Source organism: Sarcophilus harrisii, chromosome 2, assembly GCF_902635505.1.
Source record: "Sarcophilus harrisii chromosome 2, mSarHar1.11, whole genome shotgun sequence".
Taxonomy (NCBI): Eukaryota; Metazoa; Chordata; class Mammalia; order Dasyuromorphia; family Dasyuridae; genus Sarcophilus; species Sarcophilus harrisii.
This window is the reverse complement of record NC_045427.1, coordinates 652,015,086-652,040,807: the sequence shown is the minus strand read 5'-3', so window position 1 is coordinate 652,040,807 and position 25,722 is coordinate 652,015,086. Positions and strand designations below refer to the sequence as shown.

Here is a 25,722-nt window from a genome sequence, read left to right as displayed (position 1 = left end):
CCTACTACTATTTCTGTTGAGTAGTAGTTGATATTTAAAAAAAAAAGGAGCGTTTGATTTGGCATCAGAAGCCCTGGTTTTGATTCTGAGCTTAATCACTTGCAAACTGGGCAACCTTAGCCACGTCACTTCCCTTTTATGTACCTCAGTTTCCTTCTGCAGGTAGGTGGTGCAGTGGATAGGGTACCAGCTCTGAAGTTAGGAGGACCTGAGTTCAAATTTGGCCTCAGACACTTAACACTTCCTAGCTGTTTGACCCTGGGCAAGTCATTTGACCCCAATGGCATCAGCAAAAAATAAAAAATAAAAGAGAGGATAGGACAAGAAGTTCTCACAGGCCTCTTCCAGCTCTAACTGCTAGTTCTTTGTTAGATGATGATGTTGCCATGGCAACTGGCAGTCCCTGGAGGACTTCTGTGGGAGTCACAGAGACGCATCCTCCTCTTAGCCGATTGATGTGCGGTTCCCAGATTCCCAGATTCCCACAGTTCACTTAATTTATTACTTTGTCATCTTGGAAGTTCTGAGTGTAAATGCTGGACAGCATTTTTTAATGAAATAAATTGAGATGTGTGAAACAAGTGGCTGACTGATTTTGACCCGCTCACAATGATCTGTCACAAACTAACTCCACTGTTGGGCTCCATGTTCACAAGAAGCCACTGGGTTCTTATTTTTTTATGGTGGAACTGGAGCAAAACCCACCATCTCCAGACTCTCCCAGCTTTCCAGGAACCACCTGTGCTCCTTTCACACCACCCCCCATTCAGGCGGCTGCCAAGTTCTAACCATTCTCCCTCTACTATGCTCTTCCCAGCCCTGTGCTTGGAGCTACCATCCTGGGGCTGGCCTCCATCACCTCTCCCTAGTACCAGTGTCCTTGTAATGGCTTTCCTTGACTCCAATCCAAGCACTATAATATCTGAAGTTCCTGCTCAATTACCAAGGCTAAAAAAAACAAGAAAATCTGTCCCTGATCCAAGGAGTTTGAATTCTATTGGGGCGGGCTGAGGTAGATAAGACAGACAAGTATATACCTGACAATTAGGGAGAGAGTAGTGATTATTAAAGCTATAGGGAAAGTGTCCTGTGGGAGATACATGGAAGCTGCCAAGGAAACGAGGGGTGCTAGGAGGTGGAGGAGCCTGTACAAAGGGGAGAATTGACAGGATCAGCGTAGCTAAGAGTGAGAAGTCCAGTGTGGCTGGAAGGGAGAGTGAGGCAACTGTCAAAAGTGGTCTCCAGGTCTGACCTTCTTTCCTACTCAAACTATCTGTTGACTCCTGATTGTACTTGGATAAATAGGAAGTTTTTAGTGTTGTGGAAGGCACTCCACCAGTTGCTTTATCATCCCCAATCAGGTTGATTTCATGTTCCCCCTCCTTTTGCACTTTAGATTTCAACCAAACGAGGCTGTCTGGCATCTTCCTGTTTGTGTCCTGATGTTCCTGGCACATGGGCATTGGCTCAGGGCCATCCCGGATTCCTGGTTCCACCTCCTTTCTCATCACTCTCTTCCTTCAGGATTTTACTTAGGTCACTTTCTCCCTCTGTCCTTTCCAGATCTTTACAGCTGAAGTCTTTTCCCTTTCTCGTTTCCCCTGGATACTGTCTGAATGGTCCCTTTGTTCCTATTGACATTCCTCAAAGGCAGAGTCAATTATTATTGTTAGTCTTTCTTTGTATGTCCAATTCTTAGTATATGTCTGGTGTACATAGGCAGCTAGGGGAGGTGGAATTTGAATCTAGATCCTCTGACTTCAGAGCAAGGGCTCTTACCAATGTACTTCCTGTGTCTCTACGCCTTGAACAAAATCTCAGAAAATTATAAGGTTTTTATCTTCCATGTTTTAATATATCTTTGTAATTTCACCTCTTCAGATGGTTCCACATAAAGAAATGATATATTTAACCTGAATAATGTCAACCATATCTCTCTCTTCTGCCCCTTCCCCATCTCTCTGTCTCTTTGTCTCTGTATCTCTCTCTCTCTCTCTCTCTCTCTCTCTCTCACACACATACACTTGAAATTTCTGGATAACGGTGCCAAACTTGACCAGAGAGGAGAGAGGTTTGACCATTGGCTTCCATTCTTCGCTTTGTTCATGTGGAAGTTACTGTATAGTCTTTGCTGACACAGATCGTGACCGGTCTTTAACTTCAGGAGACAATCTTAGGGAGCTGTCTAATTTCCAGAAACCCCAGACAACTAGCATCGATATGGAGTTTAAACTTGAGGTATCCAACAACTTCTGTCCTATACCATATGACCTCTCTGTGGGTTAGATAAACAAATATCTGTTAAATATCTGCGGCAGGAGACCCTTGTATTCAGAGCTTTACAATCTAGTTGCAAATCAAAAATTGACTTTACTTTTTTAAAGCATGATTATCATTACTGTCAGTTCCATTTTCAGAGGTTGCTTCTATCTCCAATGATTAATCTGCTTTGCTTATTGTATTAACAATCATCCTTGAGAGCTTAAGCCTCATTGCAAAGTAAGAACAGAAAAGATGGAGTCAGGGAAGCCATATTTGGGTCTTGAGCCAAATCACATTATCCCTGGGTCTCAGTTTCTTCATCTATAAAATGAGGAGATTGTAACAGCCTGTTCTGGATGGCCCCAGTAGACCAGGATAGGAACAGTAGGGAGGAATAGCAGCAAAGACAAATTTGGACTGTTGTTCAGTGTTTTGTTTTGTTTTTTCAGTCATGTCTGACCCTTTATGACCCTATTTTATACCCTATGATTTTATACAAGAGGAAACTGAGACAAATAGGGTGAAGGACTTTTCTAGGGTCATACAGCTGGTAAATGTCTGAGGCCAGATTTGAACTTAGGACAATGAAGCATCCTGATGCCAAGTCCAGCTCTCTGTGCCCCCAACTGCCCTTTTTGCCCAAAGTTGGCATAGATACCAAATCCACCAGACATCCAGAGCTATCCCAGAATGGAACAGGCTGCCTCAGGATTCTGAGAATTCTCTGCCTTGAGGTAGATGGCCATTGGGTTGGGTGTGATATGGGGCTCGTTCAGGTATGGGTTGATCTCTGAGGCCTCTTGAGGTCAGAAGCCTAAGTATTCCCTGAGGAGATGACCTCTGAACTTGCTTCTCTTGATCTGATCTTTTCAATGAATAGATTTAGTAAGAATGATCATTTTTCTAGAGAGACAGATTTTTTAAACAGTTCCTATCTGCCCTTGGTTCAGGCCCCCCAGACACTTTCACCCTAAAACATCAGGATAATTGAGGCAACAACACAGCCTTCCTCACACATGATCTACTTGTTGTTTTGTTTGATTCTTCCCTCAGGCTACTTTGAACATCCACATTTTTCAGGCATGTGAATATAACAAAGTTCAAGGATTGCTATATTTTCCCCCCAAGCCGAATCATAATTTTATTATCACCAGAACCATGCTCATGTCAGTTCGAGTATCAAATTGAGAAAATCATCAAGGAAAGTAGATAGACTAAGTCCTCTTTCCTCTCTTTTCTTATAGCTCCCTCCCCCCACCATTCCCATCCGTAGTTTCCCATGGACCTGGGCTTCCCCAGGTCAGAGCATCATCATCGGGGTCGTCCCAGAATTTTCCAGGGAAAGGCTCATTTCTTTCTGCTTCATCATCTCGATGATCTCCTTGTACAACTGCTGGGGTGCATCCAGTCCCCAGATGAAGTCTGCGTGAGCCCATTCTGGGATGTTCTTATGGTAGACAAGATTGGTCATTTGAGGGAGCAAGATGCTGACATCATCAGGATCCGCAAGCCAGTCCTGGCCTCCAGACCACATTGCTATTGGGACAGTCATGTCTTTAATCTGGTACCTCATAGGGGTTGGCTAGGCAAAAAAAAAAAATTCTCAAATTACATTTACAAACTATAAAAGTAATCAAAGAACAGTAATAAAGCTTAGCAAATTTATATTTAAAATTATTTAAAATTTATTAATTAGTTTAAAAAATTATTGTCCAATACTCCGATATCGATGTAGACATTTCCCTCCAATAATGTAAGTCACAATCCATTCATACCTACCTGTACCATCCAACTCTTGTCCATGTCTTACCATAAATTTACTTGGCTGCTGACCAAGGTGCTAGTGTTAGTCTTTGCATTCTCTTTTCATTGAAGGAAAACCATCAACATAAAGACTGTCCAACTGTTATCCCATGATCAGTTCAGAGTTTCCCAAATCAACTGTTCCTCTGACAACATCATTTACACCAAAGCTCCTCTATAATTCTCCATTTACCCCATGCTTTATTCTGTTCATTCCCATCACACACTTCTTTGTAAATGACCATAAATTATCCACCCGTAACAAAAAAAAATTACATGAAAAATAATTTTGGGTATGGATTCTTCTTTCTTTAAAAAATATTTTTGAACTCATGAGACATCAATTTTTTTTCCTTCTCCCATTTTTCTATCTCATCAGCTTTCTCCAGAAATCATTATAACTAAAGCTATAGAATGAGCTCTTTTGAGAGCAGGCACTATTGTTGTTGTTGTTGTTTTGCTTTTTTTTTTTATCCCAAATGCTTAGCTGGTGTTTGATTGGAGCTTAATAAATGTTAGTTGATTGACTAACAAATTAATTGGTAGGAATTCAATTAGTCAGATTCTTCAATTACCTGGAATTTCTTACTTGTATTCAAGTTATGGGATGACTTTCCCCCCATTTAAATAAAGCAAAATGAACAGGAGAGATTCATTCAAAATGGGTAGTGTGGAAGAGTAGAACCCTGAATCTGGAACCAGGATGGAACTTCACTTCAGTCCTGATTATTCTAATTGTCTGTTCCTTATTTTCTTCCTCTGTAAAAGATGGGGTTGGATTCAGTAGACTCCAATGTTCCCTCCAGTTTGGACAGTGGAAGAGCCTGACCTCAGATACTACTTTTTATTGCCTCCTCCAAGTGCAGCAAAGCCTTCTCGTCTATCTTGGTGATGGGGTACAGAGACCGGTTAGCCCAGATGAATGGATCTATCTGAGCTGGTTCCACTAGAGTCAAACACAAAGTATCCCTACTCCTTCGGGCTCCATTCCTCTCTTTAAGATCTTGCAATTGGATAACTTTCCAAAGATGACTGACATCCTTTCAGGAAGTGGTATTTTTTTCTTACCTGATTGCATTTCTCTAGATTTTTGGTTTCACTTCCCCAATCATATCCTTGGAGCTCTCCAGAATTCATTGCCTTTGAGGAAGAAGAAGGAGGTAACATCAGCACAAAATGCTTGATTGGAAATGGGGTACAATCTGTTCCCTATAAGATAGGCATAGATCGAGAGAGAAAACAAATAAGGAAACCAAGATCTAATTTCCTTTCCTAGTTACAAGCTCCTTGAAGGTGAGAGACGTGAGTTTTTTCAGCTATGTTCCTCTGTCAGTACCTGACATTGAATAGATGAAACAGTGGATGAATGGAAATGTTAGTTTATTCAGTGTAGTGGCCAGGGCATAACAGGTGCATCATAAATGCCATTTCCCTTGATGATTTGCTATCAGCTTGTAGAGTGGTCTCCAGTGGAGTGTCTCAAGGATCTGGCATTGGTCTTGTACTACACTTTTTCTAACAACTCTTTCTCAGATCTACAGATGATGCTAAGCTGTGAAAGCTAGACAACACAGTGAGCCACAGGATGGATAAAGAATTTGACAGGCTGAATTTAATTAGGTGAAATCTACTGGGGAAAATCTAAACTCTATTCTTTAGTTCAAAAAATGGCAAGTTCCCAAAGGCAAGATGGAGGAAGCATGATGATCAAAAGGATCTGAGCAATTCAGCGGACTGCAAGCTCAAAGAAAGTCTGTGGTGTGAGATGGCAGCTAGAAAACTTAACCCTGCTAGAGAGTCATGGGGTCCAGAATCGAATGGTGATAGGGCCCCCTGCACTGTGTCCTGCTTGAGTCACACCCGAATTGTTACATTCTGGGCTGACCACATGTAGGAAGGATATTGATTTTCTGGGCTTCAAGTGAGATGATAAAGAGCCTCCAACTCACACCACCTGAGGACTGACTGAAGAAACTAGAGACAATGGGTATAAGATATGAAAACAACGGTAGGGCTTCTCATCATGGTCCCCAAGTGTCCTGACCTGATCTTGGGAACAAAGGCAGAACAGTGTGTGATGGGTGGAATTCTTGTTCACCTATAGATGGAGCCAGATGCCCTCCGAGGTTGCCTCCAGCTCCTAGATTCTATGATTCTTTGACTTTTTAAATTCTTAAAATTATTTTAACCACTAAATATTTTATTTTTTCCAGTTACATGTAAAGATGATATTCAACATTGACTTTTATAAGATCTTGATTTCCATTTCCCCCCTTCCTTCCTTTCCTCCTTCCCCAAGATGGCAAGCAATCTGATAGAGGTTACATTTGTACAATCGTATTCATTTCCAAGTTTGTCTTGGAAAGGGGGGGGGGAGGGAATGGAAACCAAAATCTTATTAAAGTAACTTGATGAAGTTACTCTTCCATCTAATTAGTAGGGGCTGAAATATTCCTGCACTAGCTTCCATTTTATAGAGGAGGTAGCCTATAAAATCAAAAATTTTCCTGTAGGTAATGGTACTTAAGCTAAATCTTAAAGACACCTCCCAATTCTAAGGAGCAGAGACAAGGAGCAAGGGCATTCCAGGCATGTAAGATAGCCAGGCAAAGGCATGGAGACCGGAGATGAGATGTCAGTTGTAAGGAACTGCAAGGAGGCCAGTGCCTCGGATCTTCAGTGGGGTCAGGTGAGTGACATATACTAAGTCTGGAAAGGGAAGAAGCTCCAAAGTCATAAAGGGCATTACATTCTCCAAACACAGGCATTTATATTTGCTTCTACAGGTAATAAGGTTAAAGAAACTTTTGGTGACTTGGATGGAACCTTTATGGTCCTCGATTTCTTTGTCTTTGGGCAAAATGACATCCTCAGTACCAACATCCAGAGCTTTAACAACTAGGGACTTGACCTTTGATTTTATTGATTTAGGGAATTGTAAAGATGCTCTCTTTAGCAATGCAAGTCAGCTCCTTCTCTGCAACTACAGAGCTGTCTGGGACCGCAGAGACATCAAATGGCTTGTCCAGGCCCACTCAGTCAGTATGTATCAGTGATGGGTCGTGAATCCTGCTCTTCCTGCTCCCGAGGTTGACTCTCCATCCCCTAGGCCACACAGTTTCTCCTTTCTGAGGCTCAAGTGAAAACAAAACAGAACAAAATATACAAACATAGAACCCTCTGCAAACTGGAGCTCTCTCCATCACTTGTTAGTGAAGTTTAGTAGAATGGTAACTACTTGAGCTCCCAGAAGCCTTGTCACAATCCTTCCTTCCTTTCTTTCTTTCTTCCTTCCTTCCTTCCTTCCTTCCTTCCTTCCTTCCTTCCTTCCTTCCTTCCTTTCTTTCTTTCTTTCTTTCTTTCTTTCTTTCTTTCTTTCTTTCTTTCTTTCTTTCTTTCTTTCTTTCTTTCTTTCTTCCTTTCTTTCTTTCTTTCCTTCCTTCCTTCCTTCCTTCCTTCCTTCCTTCCTTCCTTCCTTCCTTCCTTCCTTCCTTCCTTCCTTCTTTCTCTCTCTCTCTCTCTCTCTCTCTCTCTCTCTCTCTCTCTGCTGAGACTATTGGAGTTAAGTGACTTGCCCAGGGTGACATAGCTACGAAGTATTAAGTATCTGAATTTGATTTGAACTCAGGTCCTCCTGACTTCAGGGCTAGTGCTCTATCCACTGCGTGGATATTTACTTATTTTTTTTTAAGAAAGCCTACTATGCTTCAGAAGGTAGTGAGATGCAATTTGACAGTGGTCACCATTCTAGAGTGGACCAAAAAGGATGGGCTTCCTGGGCTCCTCTTGGTCCCAGAGCCCTCCCTGCCCCCCTGTTCCAGGCTGGGACCTGCATGGACAATCTGCTGGAATTTCAACTTTTTTTCATGGCTGAAAGGGACATTGAGAGTATCTAATAACTTACTGTTGTTAAATAATGTTTTTAGTCTTAAAGACAAGCTGGAGAGGCAGTGATGTCAGGGGGTCTGATGGCTCTCACTGATTTTGGAAGGGAATTCAAGGAAAGGCTATTGTTGCTCCATGAGATCTTAATCTGAGCTGAGGAAACCACCCAAAGTGACCACTGAGAACAATGAATCTTGAGAAGCAAAAGCAATTTCAAAAAGGAGCTCCAGTACAAAACTATTGTGTACTTGTTAGCATCTCTATGGGAACTGGAAACACACACAATTGCTTCCCCCATAAGGCCCTCACACTGCCCTGGGCTGTACTTGATGGCTGGCTGGCTCCCAAGGCACTCTTAGGGAGCTCACACGAATGTATTCAAGGAAAGGGAACCAGGGCTGGGCACTAAGAGAATATCCCCATTCTAGACCAATGTACGGATCACTTCATGGGCCATATCCACCATGTCCAGCTCACTCTCCTTGCACATAGAAGCTGAATAGCCGACCCATCTGTCAAAAATACTCCTCCAGCTTAAAGGAACCCAGTTGTCTGGTGAGCCAGTTTTTGTGTGAAGATTCCAATCGGGGGACCCACTGCCTCTCCAAATAGTCCATCCCCCTCTGCTTGGACTGCTCTAAAGCTTCCTTCCATTGCTGCTCCTGAGTCCCTCATTTGGGGTTCAAACAGAACCAGTCGAACCTTCTTCCCATGTACCTGCTTTTCAAATAGACAGAGACCACATCTCTCTTGAGACTTTTTTTTTTCTGGGCTCAAAGCCCCAGCTCCAACCACTGGTTAATCAGCCCATTAGTCAACTAACAAGTTTTTATTAAATGCCCACGATGTGTTGTACAACCTGAATTCAAGGTCTTTCCACAATATGGCTACTGTCATTTGGATACTCTGACTTAAGAATGTCCTAAAACTATGGCACCCAAAAGTGGTCATCATGGCCCAGATGGGATCTGCGGAGGGCAGGGTCTGATGGATTGACACATCCCTCATCCTGAGCACAAGGCTTCCCTTAATGCGGATTAAGTCACGTCAACAAGCATTTAGTAAGCAAAACTTGAAGGTAATGCCATGTGATGGTGAGTGTGTCCTCAGTCTCCTTTGGATATTCATAGGCATATATCTACACATACATCCACAGAAATACGAAAGTATTCAGGCTCTCCAAAGGCCATCATTTGATTCAATCCCCTACACATTCACCAGAGCCTATCCAGAGCCCTGGGGCAGTAATGGAGTCTTACCTGGCTCCAGTGCAGTATGTTCTGTACCGATGTTCCAGCCGGAGTATGGGCAACATAGACATTGGCTCGACTCTGCAAGGAAGCAGGAAGGAAGGCTAGATCATCAAGTGACTAATTGGCTACAAGCACAGGGAGCTGGGCTGGATCCTCTCTGCCAGGGGCCCTGCCGCATAGATCTCTGGGGCTACTCTTTTCTCCTTAGGAGGATCTTGGTGTATGAAAAGGTTCTCCCCAGGTAAGGAATAGAAGCAACCGATCAAAGGAGAGGAAAACAAAAAGAAGAATGAGGAAGATCATTAGTAAAAGAGGCCCCCTAAAGCAAAGGGCTTTTTAACCTTTTTTTTTTTTTTGGTATGTCCTGGACCCCTGGGGATCTTAGGCACTGGAGTCTCAGGAAATCTTCATGGAATAATGGTCCGAAGTATAATAAATATATAATACTTTTCACATATTACATACATGTTGCATATGATAAATGCAAAGGATTATGAAGGAAATCAATTACACTGAAATACAGTTGTCAGAATAGTTTTGAACAACATGTTTCTGGACCTCAGGCTAAAGAACCTCTATTTTATAGCCTAAGGGAAAAGAAATTTAACGATTTCACAATTGTCATTTCACTTTCTCTGACTTTTGATGATGAAAACTTTTTGTTCTTAATGTTTTGATTCTTGCTTCCTTTGACCATTTCTGGGTCCCTGATCATGATTTTGTGTAAATGAGATGAGAGAATTCAGGGTCAGCCTGAAATGTGGTGCTACTGTGTGTGTGACTTTGGACCGGTCCCTTATTCTCCATGTGCCTTGGTTTCCTCATATGGAAAATATGATATTTGAGCTGGAAGGATTTTGAGGTTCCTTCGTGCCCTGAATCTGTGATCCTTAATGAGCAGATGTGGATGTTTTGATTCACAACAGCCATTCTGCATGGACATGCCAGCTGCAGGAGGCTGTTGGAATAGACCCCGGAGATCTGGAATGACTAGACTTTTAGACACATCTCTCCACAATGCGGTAACTCCTGATAGAATCCAAGTGCTTGAGCATAAGGATAACTTAATTGGTGTTTTTATAGCATTAGTGCCTAGTACAGCACAGCAAGCCTTTCAAGAAGGCTTTTTGGATTGATTTGCTCCAGATTGTGTGTATGTATAGAGTCCTTCCTCTGAGCCTCCTTGTCTCCACCATGATGTCAAACATCTCCAAAGTCTGATCATGTGATGATCTGAGGGGTTTGCCACTCTATTGGGAATACCCTGGGCAGGATCCACATGGAGAAGCCATCCCCCGAAGATGGGGAGGTCCTCCAGTGCTCGTTTGTCAAGGATCTTAAATCTCTTGCCCAAAGTCACATAGCTAGCAACGGTCAGAGGTAAGATTTGAACTCAGGTCTTCCTAAGCCAAGTACTTTGCACATTGTGGCACCTCCCAGCTGCCTAATGGTGTAACATAGTGGGAAAGGCCCTAGATTTGGAATCTGGAAGGACCTCCAATCAAAGTCTACCCCCAACAAGAGCTGGCTGGTTTACCCGGAGCAAGGCATCTCATTCTTTGAAATTCAGCTTTCTCATCTATGAAATGGGGAGAATAACATCCGTAGCCCAGTCCTCATAGGGAATGGCAGGGATGTAAGAAGAACAAACTAGATAATGAGTGTTAATGCCTTAATATGTAAATACCTTAAATAGGATTGGATTAGAGACCAGATTTATGACTTCATCAATAGAGGCAACTCCCAGATTGAGAAACTCCTTTCCCCAAGCAAGCGGATGGGGCCTCTTCTATTCAAAATCCCACAGAGCTCTCCAAAGGGTTGAGGAATTAAGGCACTAGCCCGGGGGCACACAGCCAGTGAGGATGAGATCTTTTTTCTTCTTTCTCTCTCTTCTTATTACATTTCCTATCTTCTATCCATTTCCTATCTAGAATGATCCACTGAAAATCATATTTAAATAATACTATTAATTATTGAATACTAGAATAACAATGCTATTAATTATTGAATGCTGTACTATTCATGATTTAAATAATGGCATTCATAGAGTTCTTTATTAAAAGAGCCATTTTTAAATTGTCAGAGAAATTTTGGCTCAGTTGGAAAAAGTGCCACGGAAAAGGTTGTGGAAACCCCTCACCTGCCCCAACTGGGATAAAAGCCATCTCCCAGCCTCTGTAAATGTAGGCACCATATAGGAGAATCACCCTCCATCTTTCCAGGTCCCAGGGAGTGAGGACAGTGGGACGAGCCACAGGCCAATTCCCACCATGTTGACCAAGAGACTCAAGCAGGGATTCTCTGAGCCTCAAGAAGGATACTTGGCTGATCTAGCTGCAAGGATAATTCCCCTTCATTTCCAATGGAGCAGTAATGAACTGAACCAGCTATGCCCAGAGAAAGAACTCTGGGTGATGACTAAGAACCATTACATTGAATTCCCAATCCCTATATTTATTCCCACCTGCATTTTTGATTTCCTTCACAAGCTAATTGTACAATAATTCAGAGTCTGATTCTTTTTGTACAGCAAAATAACGGTTTGGTCATGTATACTTATTGTGTATCTAATTTATATTTTAATGTACTTAACATCTACTGGTAATCCTGCCATCTAGGGGAGGGGGTGGGGGGTAAGAGGTGAAAAATTGGAACAAGAGGTTTGGCAATTGTTAATACTGTAAAGTTACCCATGCATATAACCTGTAAACAAAAGGCTATTAAATAAAAAGAAAAAGAAAAGGAAAAAAAAGGATAATTCCCCTTAGTGACCCAAATCCTGGACATTATGATTTAGTGACTTCGCTGGTCCCCCGGGGGTCACGATTGCTCTGGTTTAGGAAGGAAGCAGCATGGGAGACCAGGAGAAAGGAGCTTAGCTGCTTTCCCATTCCCATTTGCTCCCCAAATGATCAATTGGCAAGAATTGAGTAAGCACCTACTGTGTGCCAGACACTAGATTACATTCTGAGGGTGCAAATGAAATCTAGCTCGACCTAAATAATTTGTACCAGTTTCCTCTTGTAGGAAATTTTTTCCTAATCATTCTTCCCCTCTCCTGACTCCAGCCCAAATCAATATGGCTTGTGTGTGATTGTATGTATGTATGTGTGTATATATATATATATATATATATATATATGTGTGTGTGTGTGTGTTTGTGTGTGTGTACATTCTCTCTCTGTGTCTTTCTCTGTCTCTGTTTCTCTGTCTCTGTCTCTGTCTCTCTCTGTCTCTCTCTCTGTCTCTCTCTCTGTCTCTGTAAAATCTTTTTAAGTTTCCTCTAACAGAATGAAAGCTCTTTGAGTGCAGACGGTTTATCAGGAATCCTTGTCTCTCCCCTCTCTCATATGTATTTGGCATAAAGCAAGTGCTTAAGAAATGCTTGGGGCTAGAGCTAGGAGGAAGAGGCCTGAGGCTGGTGGGTGTTGAGCCCCCAGCTCTCCAAGATTTCCTCAGCCTCTTTTCCTTTGATGTCTCATTACAGGGAGGCAGGGAGTGCACCCTGAGAAAAGGATATCTGGCCATGGGCAGTGTAGGGCCAGAAGATGATATTGTCCCATTTTGCAGATGAGAAAACTGATACCTGGCCATAAGGGGTTAGAGGTCGAATCTGAATTTGAGTTTTTTTGACTCCAGACCCAGCTACCCCCCTCCCCTAACATGTACTCATCTTCACTTATTTAGGAAATGTTTTCCTCCAACAGAGCACAGCAGGAGGAGGCTTAGATCACACAGCAAATGTCAAAGTTGTGATTTGAGCCCAGTTTTTCCCCATTCAAGGGGCAGCTAGGTGGTGCTGTAGATAGAGCCCCAGACCTAGAGTTAAGAAAATCTGAATTCAAATCCAGCTTCAGACACTGATTAGCTGTGTGACCTTGATCAAGTCACTTTATCCTGTGTACTTCCATTCCTCATCTATAAAATGAACTGGAGAAGGAAATAAACCAATTTTGTGTCTTTGTCAAGAAAACCCCAATAGAGTCGAGAGGAGTTGGATATCATTGAAAAACGACCAAATAACATCCTGATTCTAAGCCCACCTTTCTAGTTCTAGTAGAGGAAAGGGGATTAAGCATTTACTAAGCACCAACTGTATACCAGGCACTGAGCTATTATTTCATTTGAAGTAATACTCATGATATTTCCATCTCTGTCTCTCCCCCTCTGGCCCCACATCCCACTCCCCATCACTGGAGTCAATATTGGCTGAACGAATGAGGTACTGTCCCCTGCAGTGTGTTATCAGGGATGGATCTTTACATGCAGATTTGGGATGGAGATTAGCTCATCGTGTCTGGGTGGGACACAGAGGGTAAAACCCTCCCCCCCCCCCAATTTGGTGATCTCCTGCCTAAGCTCCTGCCTAAGCTTCAGGGAACCAGTCGGGACAGCCCAGCCTCCTACCATTGAAAACCCCACCCCTCCATTTGGTGACCTCCCACCTGAGCTTCAGGGGACCAATCGGGACAGCCCAGTCTCCTACCATGTTCAGATTGTTGATGTTGAATCCTCCCAGGGACAGGATGATGTTGCTGCAGAGCTGGTCCAGAATGATCTGGCCACAGAAGTGGATGAAAAACTGCCGGAGAAACTTGTGCTGATGAAGAAACTCCTTCTTGCCAAACACGCTCTGGGACAAGTCAATCAACCCATCAGTAAACATTTATTAAGCACCTACTGTGTGCCTGCTACTGCACTAAGCCAGGGAGACAAAAAGGGACTCCTTCTAGATGGGAGGGACAGAGAAAGACCTAGCAGGGAAGGAAGGGATATCCTTCCTGGAGAACAGCTAAGGGAAATGGAGGGCAGATGAAGGGGAAAATAATAAAGCGAGCCTGGAAAGAGATTGTGGAGGCCTGAGGATTTTCAGCTTTTTGCTAGGGGGTCACAAAGAGTCACTGATGTTGTTGAGGAGGGGAGTAACCCAGCTGGAGCTAGCTGGGTGTGTTAAGAACATCAGCTTGACATTGGTGGACGGGGAGCTAGGCTGGAGAAGAGAGAGCCTGACAGACCCGCCCGCCCTCTTGCTTCTAGTTGGGCAGGTCTCAGCAGCTGTGAAGACACTTGTCCCCATGAGGGACACTCCCTGCTTCTGCCTGAATTCCCTGCTAAGGACCATGGGCCGAGTTATTGCTCACCTTGATCATTATCTCTGGCAGGAGCAAGAATTTGGTCCCAGGGCTTTTCGAGTGCTTGACGGAGGCGATCGGAGCTAAAGCAAAATACATTTTGATTCTCTGGGCCAGCTCAGGCATCGTGGAAAAGGCTATGAAGGCTGAGGGGGCAGAAGAGAGAAGTGAGGAGGAGCGAGGGGATCCCACCCCCCACCCCCGTCCCACCTCTCAGGCTCAGTGCCCCTGGAGCACCAGGTTGGTTAGCCCGTCTGCACTGGGAGCTCCCACTCTCCCCTCCCTCCCTCACAGGTAGGGCCCAAGGTGATGAACTAGCCTGCATCCCCTCCATTCTCTGTCTTGATCAATTGTCTGGGATGAAAGGGTGGGTTTCACAAAGGATTCTGGGCTGGAATTGGACACAAATTAGAATAAAGGTTTTAGCCAATCTTCTGTCAGATATTGAGAGGCAGTGTAGGGTAGAGAGTAAAAACTCTATTTAAGAGTCCAGAAGACCCGAGTTCACATTTCACTGAGCCTCAGTTTCCTCATCTGTAAAAGAGGGTTCAGAATATCTGTAGAATTTCTATCATAGATGCATCATCAATGAGACTCAGATGGAAATACTTTAGTAGTTTATTTAACAATTTTTTTTCTTTTGCTGAAGCAATTGGCGTTAAGTGACTTGCCCAAGGTCACAGAGCGAGGAAATATTAAGTGTCTGAGAGCAGATTTGAACTCAAGTTCTCCTGACTTCAGAGTTGGTGCTCTATCCACTGCACCGTCTAGATGCCCTAAATTCTTCAGGTTTTTAACTTTTTATCTTTTTATTTTTTATTGGACACATGATTTTTGTTACTATGGGAACTCCCAAGAAATAATTTTCCCTATCAAATAGAGAAACTCCTTTGCAACTTCTCATCTTAGAGTTACCCCCTCAGTCAAGAAGCATTTATTAGGCACCTATCAAGTGCCAGACACTTTGCGAAGATCTAGAACTATGGGAGGTGGTCTCTTTCCCATGGCTGGGATATGGTAGAAAGGAAACTCAAATCCAAGTTTTCCCAACTCTAAGGCCAACTCCCCAGCCACTGTGTGATGCCTCCTACCAATTATTAGCTTCTAAAATCCCCTTTAATGAAAAGGAATGGTGGGCTTAGGATCTTAATGGAAATCTGCCAAGGGCCCATACCTTTGACAAGTGGCTCCTATACCTTCGCCAGGATCTCTTGCCCACTTCATTTTATACAAACCAAGACAGAGAAAACGACAAAGAACAAAGACAAAACCCAACTGTCCCTTCTAAGCTCCAAGAAAGTCCCACGGAATGGCGGAGGGTAGATGGAGGTCAGTGCTTAGAAAGAGGAAATTCTCCCTTTGAATCTTGCCTCAAATACCAGTTATGTGGTCCTGGGCAGGCCCCTTTCCCAATTTGGGCCTCACTTTGCTCATCTGTAAAATGGGAATGTAGGAACTGGATGGTTTCTAAGGATATTTTGCCAGTTCCATATTGGTGACCTAATGATTTCCTGTCTTTTTGAGACAGCTGTGTTGGATGCTCACCATCCCTTGCAGGGACAGTGCCCTGGTTAAGGGTCCTGTGCCCACCTGAGCAAAGCCTGCAGGTGATCCCATCATTCTGGCTGTGAAACTGAGGCACAAATCTATTTAGAGAAGATTAAAACCTTGACTCACTTTTGAGTTTGGGGAAAAGGGCTAATTAGAAGAGGATCCCACACTTGGCTCTGCTTGAGGCACCCGGGGCTATGTCTTCTATAAAAATGATTTGTTTCCTGATTTGTGAAGCTCTCAGGCTTAAATTTTAGCCCCAGCTCAGGCAGCCTCCTTCTGTGGCTTTAGGCAGCTCCTGTGTAATGGGTTTTCTAAACCCTCGATGCCTCATCCTGGCACCCAGATGACTCAGGGCCAGGAAGCATTGGCCGGATGAGCCAGTATCTTGACAATCTGACCAAGCTGCAGAGGCTTTGAATGGGGCCTACCCTGGGGGGCTGACTGCTTCTGGGCTCTCGACATCAAATCCTCCCCAACTGGGATGGGCAGCCCAGAGGGGTGGGGGGTAGGGGTACAGACCACCAGGAGGCTGTGCCAGTCCTGATGCTTGAAGAAAGGGGAGGTGAGATTGGGAAATCTTGCCTCAGCTGTTGTTACTCCATGATGGAGACATGACCTTAGGCAAGCCAATTCCCCTTTCTGAGATACGCTGTCCATGGTAAAATGAAGGTGTTGGCAAGAGAATATGAGGTCAGAACAGAAAGCCTCAGAAGCGCCAGATCATCAAAGGCCCCCGAGAATCAATGTAGGAGTCTGGACTTCATTTAATAAGCCATGGGGAGCCACCAAAGACTTATTAAAATACAGAGCTTCAGTTTGTAGATCTGTCAAATGGGGGCAGTGATGGTCTAGGTAAGCAAGGCCCCCTTCTGGTCTGCTGAATTCTATGGACTCCTTCTCAAAATAATTTTTAAAAAGTATAGACAAAATATAGAGAACCACCAATGATTTATATTGACATAAACACGTATCTGAGCTGTTTGTACTTCCAAAGAAGCCAATGGGTCCTTAAGGAATGAGCACAGTCCAGGAACAGGAGGTCATTTATGAACATTCAGTAGGTCAGACTGACTGGAACGGAGAGTGTGTGAAAGATTATAGTAAAGTGATCTAAGTCAGTAAAAGCAGATGGGAACTAGACAGCAGAGGATTTTTAATTCCAGGTTTGCATTTCAACCTAGAGGCCCCTGGGATGTGCTGATTGTTTCTGAGTAAGGAGCATGGCAATTCAGATTTATATTTAAAGAATATTTTTTTTGTTTCTTCTTTTTTTGTTTGTTTGTTTGTTCGTTCTTCATTTTTAAGAGGATCGATGATATCACTGGTTGCTACCTTGACTTGTGTATGAATTGCATTAAAGTGAGGCAGAATTGCACAAAGTTGTCATCCTCCCTCTTTTATTTAAGGAATTACAGGTTGTGTAGGATGGATGGGGGAGCATAAGGAAGGGCTGGAGAGATGAGACGGGAGAAGAGATAGGTTCACGTGTCTATGGAGGTGATTAACTTACAGACCGGCACCCCATTCAACGTACCCATTGTGGTTCCTTGTGAATAGCCGACATAAAATATTTTTTCCTGGCCCGTTTTCTGCAAAATAAAGTTTATCACTGCTGGAAGGTCAAACCTAGCCATCTCATCATAACTACAAGGGGAAAGAAAGTTTTATGTAAAGATTACCATTCCTGCATTGGGAACAGAGCATCATTAAAAACAAAACACAAGCGATATTTACAGGCGTATTGACGGGAGAACAGGTCAGTTCTCATGGACTGGACCTGGCTCTTAGTCACTGAAGCATCTCAACTGATGGCTCAAGTGAACGGGCATCTGGCTACATCTACAGAACTGACCCAGACCCCAACTTGTCTCATCTTCTCATCATGAATTGTCAGTGAGACTATTTTATACAGCACACACCATACCCCATTGAGGTAGGAAGCACCTCTTACTGTGGCTCTTATTTCTACTGGAGTTTGACATTATTGTCTTAAAGCGTCAAATAGATGCTGTTATTGTTGTCCTGTCTTTCCTGTCTTTTTGGAGGCATCCGGAGAGAAATAGCCTGAAGACAAGTCACAGAATTCTTACTATGAAGAATTATTTAATTTTCTACAAACTTTGGTGCTGAGATGAAATGACTATTTTTTTGAGTCTTCTGTAGACTCACTAAAAGCATCATCATAGTGACTGTTATAAGGGCTGGGGCTAGGATCTGGGTCACCAATTTCCTTGGTTTACAGGTGAGGACATTCCATATACCCGGAGTTCTTAGCTTTTCACATGGCTGTCGGGAAGTCCTTTGGTATTTTACAATGAAGCTTCTTAAATTATTAAATTAAAGACGCAGCATGGGCGTCTTAAACATATCGGTTTGTGTAACTGAATGTGAACGGAAAATTTAGCAACAACAAAAGGTTTCATAATGCAACTCCCCCAAATGAATCCAAAGTGGTTTTGACAGTGCTTGCCCATGTTGCATTGCACAACTTCATTGTAGCCTTAGTTCTGAATACACAACCTGAGCACTTTGCACTGTGCATGCATGAACACTGCCAGAAACACCATGGCTAAGATTCAAGATGGGGTCCTAAGTGGACAAAGTTTAAGAAGTCCTATTTTAATTTTTTTTTGTGTGTGTGTGTGTGTGGAAGCAATTGGGGTTAAGTGACTTGCCTGGGTCACACAGCTAGGGAGTGTTAAGTGTCTGAGACCAGATTTGGACTCAGATCCTCCTGATTTCAGGACCAGCACTCTATCCAATGCACCATCTAGCTGCCTAAGAAGTCCTACTCTAGAAAAGCATGTGAAACCCCATCTTTGAACAGCATTTTTAAATGCATAAAATAAAATATATAGAGTTGGAAAGGAAATCAATTCTATTAAAGATGTTATCAAAATATCAAAAATAAATAAATTCACAGACCTTATGTTATGATCCCCGGTCTTATAAATTCTCTGTAATTTCCAGCCTCACCAAGTTCTTAGAGCACTTGAAGGTTAGAACTAGGATGACTTATTTTGTCTGGGTCGAGGACGCTTGCCATAGAGTCCTCCATATCTAGAACATTTTCAGCTTCATCTTCTGCTTCCCTGGCTCCTTCAAATTCCGCTTTCTTGGGGAGACCCTCTCCACTGCCCCTCCCTCACTTCCCTCTGGGATGACTTCTCATTTTGAACATGCATAATTTGTATAGTTATTTGCATACCATTACCCCATTAGAATGCACACTCCTTGAGGGCAGAGGATGGTAATAGAAGTTAATAGTCATTATAGTTGATGTGGGGTTGGGAGGACTACCCATATAAATGTTTCAAATGAGTGAGAAGTCAACGATCTTTGCTTGACTCTCTTGACTCTTGACTCTTAGCTAGCTAGCCGGCTCCTTCCACAGTAGGTTGTTGTGTCATTATTCCCAATGTTCTGCCATTACTCCCAATATTCTGCCATTATTCCCAGTGTTCCACCATTATTCCCAACATCCCCATCTACCTGAAAGCCCAAAACTCATCTTGCTCGACCGAGAGGGTCTTGTGCTTGCAAGACCAGGTGTTTCCTCGGCTGTTCCCCATCCACACGTCATATCCGGCATCCGCCAGGATGAAGCCCAGGCTGTTGTTGGGGAGATTCAGGATCCAGTTGCTTGCATCACCAAGCAAACCATGTTGCAGTAAGACGATGGGCCTCGGCCCTAGAAGGGAAAGAAGTTCAGACGTCACCAATGGCCACCATAATGGAGGACGTAAGGGAGGGTTGAGTCTCACAGTCTCACGAGAGAACTGAGAAATGATGCTGGGCCACAAGACAAGTGACTCTAGAATTTGCGGCTTGAAAGCCCAGCAAGTTTAGCCTGTCGTGCCCTTTGCCAGGCAATTCGGGTCATCCTCTTAAATCTTAGGGAAATAAACCAAGATTGTGTCTTTGTGGGACAAACCAAAAAAAAAAATAATAAGAGAATAACAACTTCTAACTGAATCCAGCTGATTTTTCTTATCTGTTCCAGGGGCATTGTAGCCCAACTTGGGACTTTGAACTTGATTGAGACCTAAATTTACTCCCGTGAAATTTGATTTCAAATATATATATGACTACTGGACACTGGAGTGACATCAAATGTAGGAAGGGGGACTTTGATATTTATAATCTTAGATTGGCCAGACAAATCTTAAAAACCCCCAAAACCCAACCCTAGAAATTGTAAATTTCTTGAAATACTTGAAAATAATGCTGCCTTTTTTTTTTTAAACTATCATGAGCCCAACATAAAGGGCACAAGTGTATTTTTCAAACATATTCAAAATGATTAAAGGGTGTCTGCCTAGTATGGAGGAAGCAAAGAAAAAGAATTTGTTCAACACCTGCTGGTGTCAGGCATTTTGCTACACATTTTACAAATGTATACTTTGATCCTCACAACAACTTTGGGAGGTAGGTGCTATCTCCTTTTATACAGATGGGGAAACTGAGGTAGAGAGGAGTTAGGTGAATTCTCCCTCTCCCCCCAGGACACACTGAAGTTGGATTTGAATTCAGGTTTTCCTGCCTCCAGACCCAGGCCTGTCTCCACTAGGATACTACTTAGCAAGAGTGACCAGTGACTGGATGTCCTCCATCGAGAGTCTGGTTCTCTGGTTCTATAGAATTCTGAGAGCACATCTGGTTCACTCAGCTGGGTTCCCTCCAGCGTCCCCAGCAGCACCATCTGAGGCGTCTCCTACCTGGGTCCTCATGAGTGTCTTTGCCCCAAGGAATCCTGTTGACCGTCAGGATGTAGCCATCTTCTGTGGCTACCTCATACTCCTCCCAGGGGTAGCCATGGTGCTGGATGATCTCGCTCTGCGGAAAGAAAGCAGGACTTTCCACTCAGGCTTGTTGTAAATAACATTTCCCATCCCCTTCAAAGGCAGAGGACACAGGTCTGCCTTTTGCCAGGTAGAATTGCCCATGTTATGGAAACTCTTTTCCTTTCTTGGGCCTCAGTTTCCCCTTCTGCAAAATGGGAAAGTTAAACTATATCTCTGTGTTCCTTTCTGGCTATTAAACTGACTTCCTTTTTTCAGAATTGTAACTAAGGTTGAGTGATCTGCACTTTGTCTTAAGGGTCCTAGATTTAGGAGACTGTCAGTGTTTAAAAACCCCAAGGTTGGCAACATAGCAACAGTGATTAGTTAAAATAGGAAGCTTGTATGTGGCAGGTAGCATTCCAGCTCCAACACTGGTGTGTGTGTGAGTGTGTGTGTGTGTGTGTGTGTGTGTGTGTGTGTGAGTGTGTGAGTGTGTGTGCATGTGCATTTGTTTCAACCCCCACCAGCATTTCTAACTGGGGCCGAGTCTCCATTGTGGATGAAGCCCGGCCAGGTGGAAAGTGTGTTGGCGTTAGAGCCGGTGGATGTGGACTCGAGTTTCTTTGTCCATCTGTTCCCTGTGGGATTGCAGACTGTTAGAAACCTGCACAATGCTTTTAGACAATCTTCTAACCATCTTAACCATCAGATCACCCACGGGTTATTAAACGTAAAATTTTATAGAAATAGGAGGAAGAAGACGGGTCCTGGGACAGACCTTGAGGGAGCTGTAGAGATCACGTAGGCCAGCTCTCTATTTCCCAGCTAATAATTACAGCTTACATTCTATGGCACCATAAGGTCTGCGGAGCACTATGCATACATTAATAAACTGGGCAATACAGGAGTGCTATGAAATTATTATTACTATTGCTCCCAGTTTGCTGCTGCTTCTTCTCCTCCTCCTCCTCTTCCTCCTCCTCCTCCATCACCTCCTCCTCCCCCTCTTCTATCTCCTCCTTCTTGTCCTCCTGCTTCTGCTCCTCCTCCTCTTCCTCCTCCTCCTCCTTCTCTTTTACCACATCCTCTTCCTCCTTCTCTTCCTGCTTCTCCTCCTCCTCCTCCTCTTTCTTTTTCTTCTCCTCTCTCTGAGACACACACACACACACACACACACACACACACACACACACACATTGGATCTGAACTGAGGTCTTTTTGCCTCCATGTCCAGAGCTTTATCCACTAAAAGAGAGGGAATGAATAAAAAGTGTTTATTATTGTTATTTGCCAAGGCAATTAGTTGACATAGTGGATACAGTGCTGGGCCTGGAGGCAGGAAGACTCATTATCCAAAGTTCAAATCTGGCCTCGGACACATGTTAGCTGTGTGACTTCCTAACTGTGGGTTAAGTCACTTTACCCTGTTTGCCTCACTTTCCTCACCTTAAAATGAGCTGGTGAAGAAAATGACCAACCCCTCCCGTATCTCCAAGTGGGGTCATGAAGAATAAGATATGACATTTAAAAAATGTTTAACATATATTGGACTACCTGCCATCTAGGGGAGGGGGTGGGGAAGGAAGGGAAAAATTTGGCACACAAGGTTTTGCAAGGGTCAATATTAAAAAATTATCCGTGCATATGTTTTGAAAATAAAAAGCTGTAATAAAAAGTAATAAAATTAAAAAGAATAATATATGACTAAAAAGACTGAATAGCAACATTTGCCAAGCACTTTGCTATTTGCTGGGAACAAAAAAAAAGGGGGGGGGGAACCATTCTGCTCCCTGCTCTCAAGGAGCTCACAATAATACTCAGAGAGTCACTCAATAACAAGTCAAAGCAGTGTTGATTAACAGTCAGGGCTTTAGCCCCAGGGCTGTGTCCACAAAACCAGTATCTTCCTGTTGGACCATTCTAGAGTAACTCTGGTTATGAAATAAGCATCACCTGCCTGGGCTTAGCCCATGTGGACCTGGAAATAGCAAACGTGCCTAAAAGATTAGCTGAAGTGGAGGATCCTGGAGCAGGAGGGACCTTGGGGATCCTCTAGTCTAACAGGTTTTGAAAGAGGGGAACAAGGGCTTGGAGAAGACATGTCGCCTGCCCAGGGTTGCAGAGATAGCCAGTATCCCAACCCACATCTGATTTCTAGTGAGACTGGAGAGCACTGACCAAGCAGGAAGGCAGAGGACTGAGTGAAACATGATGAGGGAAATAGTTAAAAACTTTTAAAAGGCCTGGTGCCCTTGGAAAATGTCTTTATATGAACAAGGTTGCCTTTCTTTTTTTTTTTTTTTAATTAAAGCCTTTTATTTTCATAACATATGCATAGATAATTTTTTAATATTGACCCTTGCAAAACCTTATGTTCCAAATTTCCCCCCTCTTCCCCCACCCCCTCTCCTAGATAGCAACTACTCCAATATATGTGTGATTTTTCTATATATAAATTTTTTCACAATTATCATGTTGCACAAGAAAAATTAGATCCGAAAGGGAAAAAATGAGAAAGAAAACAAAATGCAAGCAAAAATACTATGTTGTGATCCATACTCAACCCTCACAGCTCTCTCTCTGTGCAGATGGTGCTCTCCATCACAAGACCATTGGAACTGACCTGAGTAGCTTATTGTTGAGAAGAGTCAGGAAGGACCCCTTTCTTTTCTTGTTCTTGTTCTTGTTCTTGTTCTTGTTCTTCTTGTTCTTGTTCTTGTTCTTGTTCTTGTTCTTCTTCTTCTTTTTCTTCTTCTTCTTTTTCTTCTTCTTCTTGTTCTTCTTCTTTCTCTTCTTCTTCTTCCTTCTTCTTCTTCTTCTTCTTCTTCTTCTTGTTTTTCTTCTTTCTTTTTCTTCTTCTTCTTTCTTCTTGTTCTTGTTCTTTTCCTTGTTATTTCTTCTTCTTCTTTCTTCTTTCTTCTTCTTCTTCTTCTTCTTCTTCTTCTTCTTCTTCTTCTTCTCTCTCTCTCACGCACACACACACACACACACACACACACATACACGCACACACACACTCATTCACAAACATCAAAGAAGACAGAGATACATAGAAAGGCCCCCAGATCCCTCACTCCACCCCGATTATCATGGACAAGTCCAACTCACGATGTTCATGAAAGCCTCGGGGTCCACGGCCTTGGGCCCGATGAGCCTGGCATCTGCATGGCCTTGGAGCAGCCAGGCCACGGCAATAAGCCTCCACATCTTAGTCCCAGAGAGCCAAGTCATCCACTGTCCAGCGCAGAGCTCCAGGCTAGCGCAGCATCTGACCCCACTCTTGTCTTTAAAGAGAGATCTTTTCCTAAAGCACCAACTGATTCTTCTTGGGGAGAGATGGCAGCTCAGCAGGCTTCCAGAGCCAGATCTTGGAGACAAAACTCGTGCCGGTGCTGCTCGCGTCAGGAGAAACCGAGCTGAAGGGAGTGAGAAGCAGAGTGAGTCAGAGGCTTTTCTAGGTCAGGCTTGGCTGTCTCCCCCGCAGTCCCCAAGCCATCAGTGGGTGGGCGGAGAGAGCAGCTTTGATGTCACCTGGAGTCCTGGTTTGGTACCCAACCCATAAAGCCGGTGCCTGGCCCTCCCCTCTCCTTCTGGGCAGAGCTGGTTCCCTCACACTAACCTCCCCTATCTTATTGTCCCTTCTGGAAATCCAGGGCTCATGAGGGACAACAGATTGACACTGATATTGTAGGACACCTTAAGGTTCTGCAGCACACTTTGAGCAGCTTAGGCAGGAGAAGGGGGGTGTACAACTCTAAGTGGGAGTTCCAAGACCTCTGATCTTTGTGGTTTTGAATGAATCACTTGAGTTTGGTCTCAGTTTCCCCAGGTATGACTAAGGGGATTGGATTAAATGACCCCTGAAGTCCCTTACAGCTTTTTCTATATTCTTATACTCTCATTTCAGCCTCACAACAGTTCGGAAGAGTCAGCACTATTCTAATTCCCATTTCACAGATTTGGAAACTAAGACTCTGGGCTGTTTATCATGTGTCTGAGGATAGGATTCAAACTCAGGTCTTGCTGATGAAGTCCAACACCTCACTAGACCACATAGCTTGCCGAAGGAAAAATGCTCAGCTCACACCTCACCCTCTACAGGCAGATTTTTCCTGCCCCCACCCCAGCTGTTGATGCCTTCTCCCTCAGTCTATGGTTCAGCTTAATTCCACCATCATCTCCCATCAGCCACTAGTCATTGTTGTTTTTCCTTTCTTTGCAGCCCTCACTATTAGCACAGTCACACTGTAAATGCTTAATTAATGTTTATTGACCAGCTGTTTACATTCTGATCTTCTGTGACCTTTCATGGACTCCTGGAGAGTCTAGGGACAGGGAATCCATGTTCGAACCTTGTCTTTGATCTACCCATATGCCAGATGTTGGTCAAGTCATCCCTCATCTTGGGGCCTCAGTTTACCTCGCTGAAAAATGGGACAGCTGAACTGGCTGACCTGTGTCAGAAGAATCAGCTGGAGGCTACTTGATCATTAGGGAGCCTGGGATAACTAGGTCAGCCCGTTGGGATGCTGACGATTTCAAGCATCCGAACCATCCGAGGCAGTGGGCAGCGGGAGAATTCTCTCGGCCCAGAGTCCTTTACACCTGAGTACATTTAATGGAATGCTCCTGGAGTAGTCCTCTACCAGACGGGCTAGGTTTCCAATCTCCGGCAAGACACCGAGACTGCAATCTGACCACTGACACACGTTCCTTACATGATCCTGAATGAGTCACTCAGAGCAGCCAGGTTCCTGAGGGGCTCAGTCACAGTAAGATGCTATCCATGGAGGCAGCTTCTAACCCTGAGATTCACCCCCATACTGAGAATGCTTTCCCTCTTCCCTTCCACCTCTTCGAAGCCCTTGTCCAGGGTCACACAACTAGTCAGTGTCTGAGATCATAGTTGAACTCAAGAAGATGAGTCTTCCTGACTCAAAACCTGGCACTGCATCCACTACACTACCCAGCAGACCTTTGATACATTGTAGATTCTTAATAAATGCTCCATGAACTGATCAAGACAGGTAAAATTAATCCAATCAA

The 25,722-nt window shown here is 43.7% G+C and overlaps 1 protein-coding gene across 1 annotated transcript; it reads right to left on the bottom strand.

Moving 5' to 3' along the window:
* Positions 1-241: 241 nt before the first annotated feature.
* On the bottom strand, positions 242-24,129 carry LOC100926714 (lipase member M). The gene is made up of 9 exons (XM_003758796.4): positions 23,785-24,129; positions 20,611-20,728; positions 19,385-19,583; positions 17,427-17,536; positions 14,348-14,484; positions 13,693-13,839; positions 9,210-9,281; positions 5,134-5,205; positions 242-3,844 (listed from the first exon to the last, which is right to left on the bottom strand). The coding sequence occupies exons 1-9, from the start codon at positions 23,905-23,907 to the stop codon at positions 3,563-3,565; spliced, it is 1,260 nt and encodes a 419-aa protein (XP_003758844.2). The 5' UTR covers positions 23,908-24,129; the 3' UTR covers positions 242-3,562.
* Between the last annotated feature and the right edge of the window lie 1,593 nt (positions 24,130-25,722).

Excerpts from the sequence above, each read along its gene's own strand:
- LOC100926714 (XM_003758796.4), bottom strand. The coding sequence starts at position 23,907 with ATGACTTGGCTCTCTGGGACTAAGATGTGGAGGCTTATTGCCGTGGCC. Across the intron at positions 9,282-13,692 it reads ACATCAACAATCTGAACATG|AGTCGAGCCAATGTCTATGT; the intron begins GTAGGAGACTGG and ends GCTTCCTTGCAG. Across the intron at positions 5,206-9,209 it reads ACATACTGCACTGGAGCCAG|GCAATGAATTCTGGAGAGCT; the intron begins GTAAGACTCCAT and ends TCTTCCTCAAAG.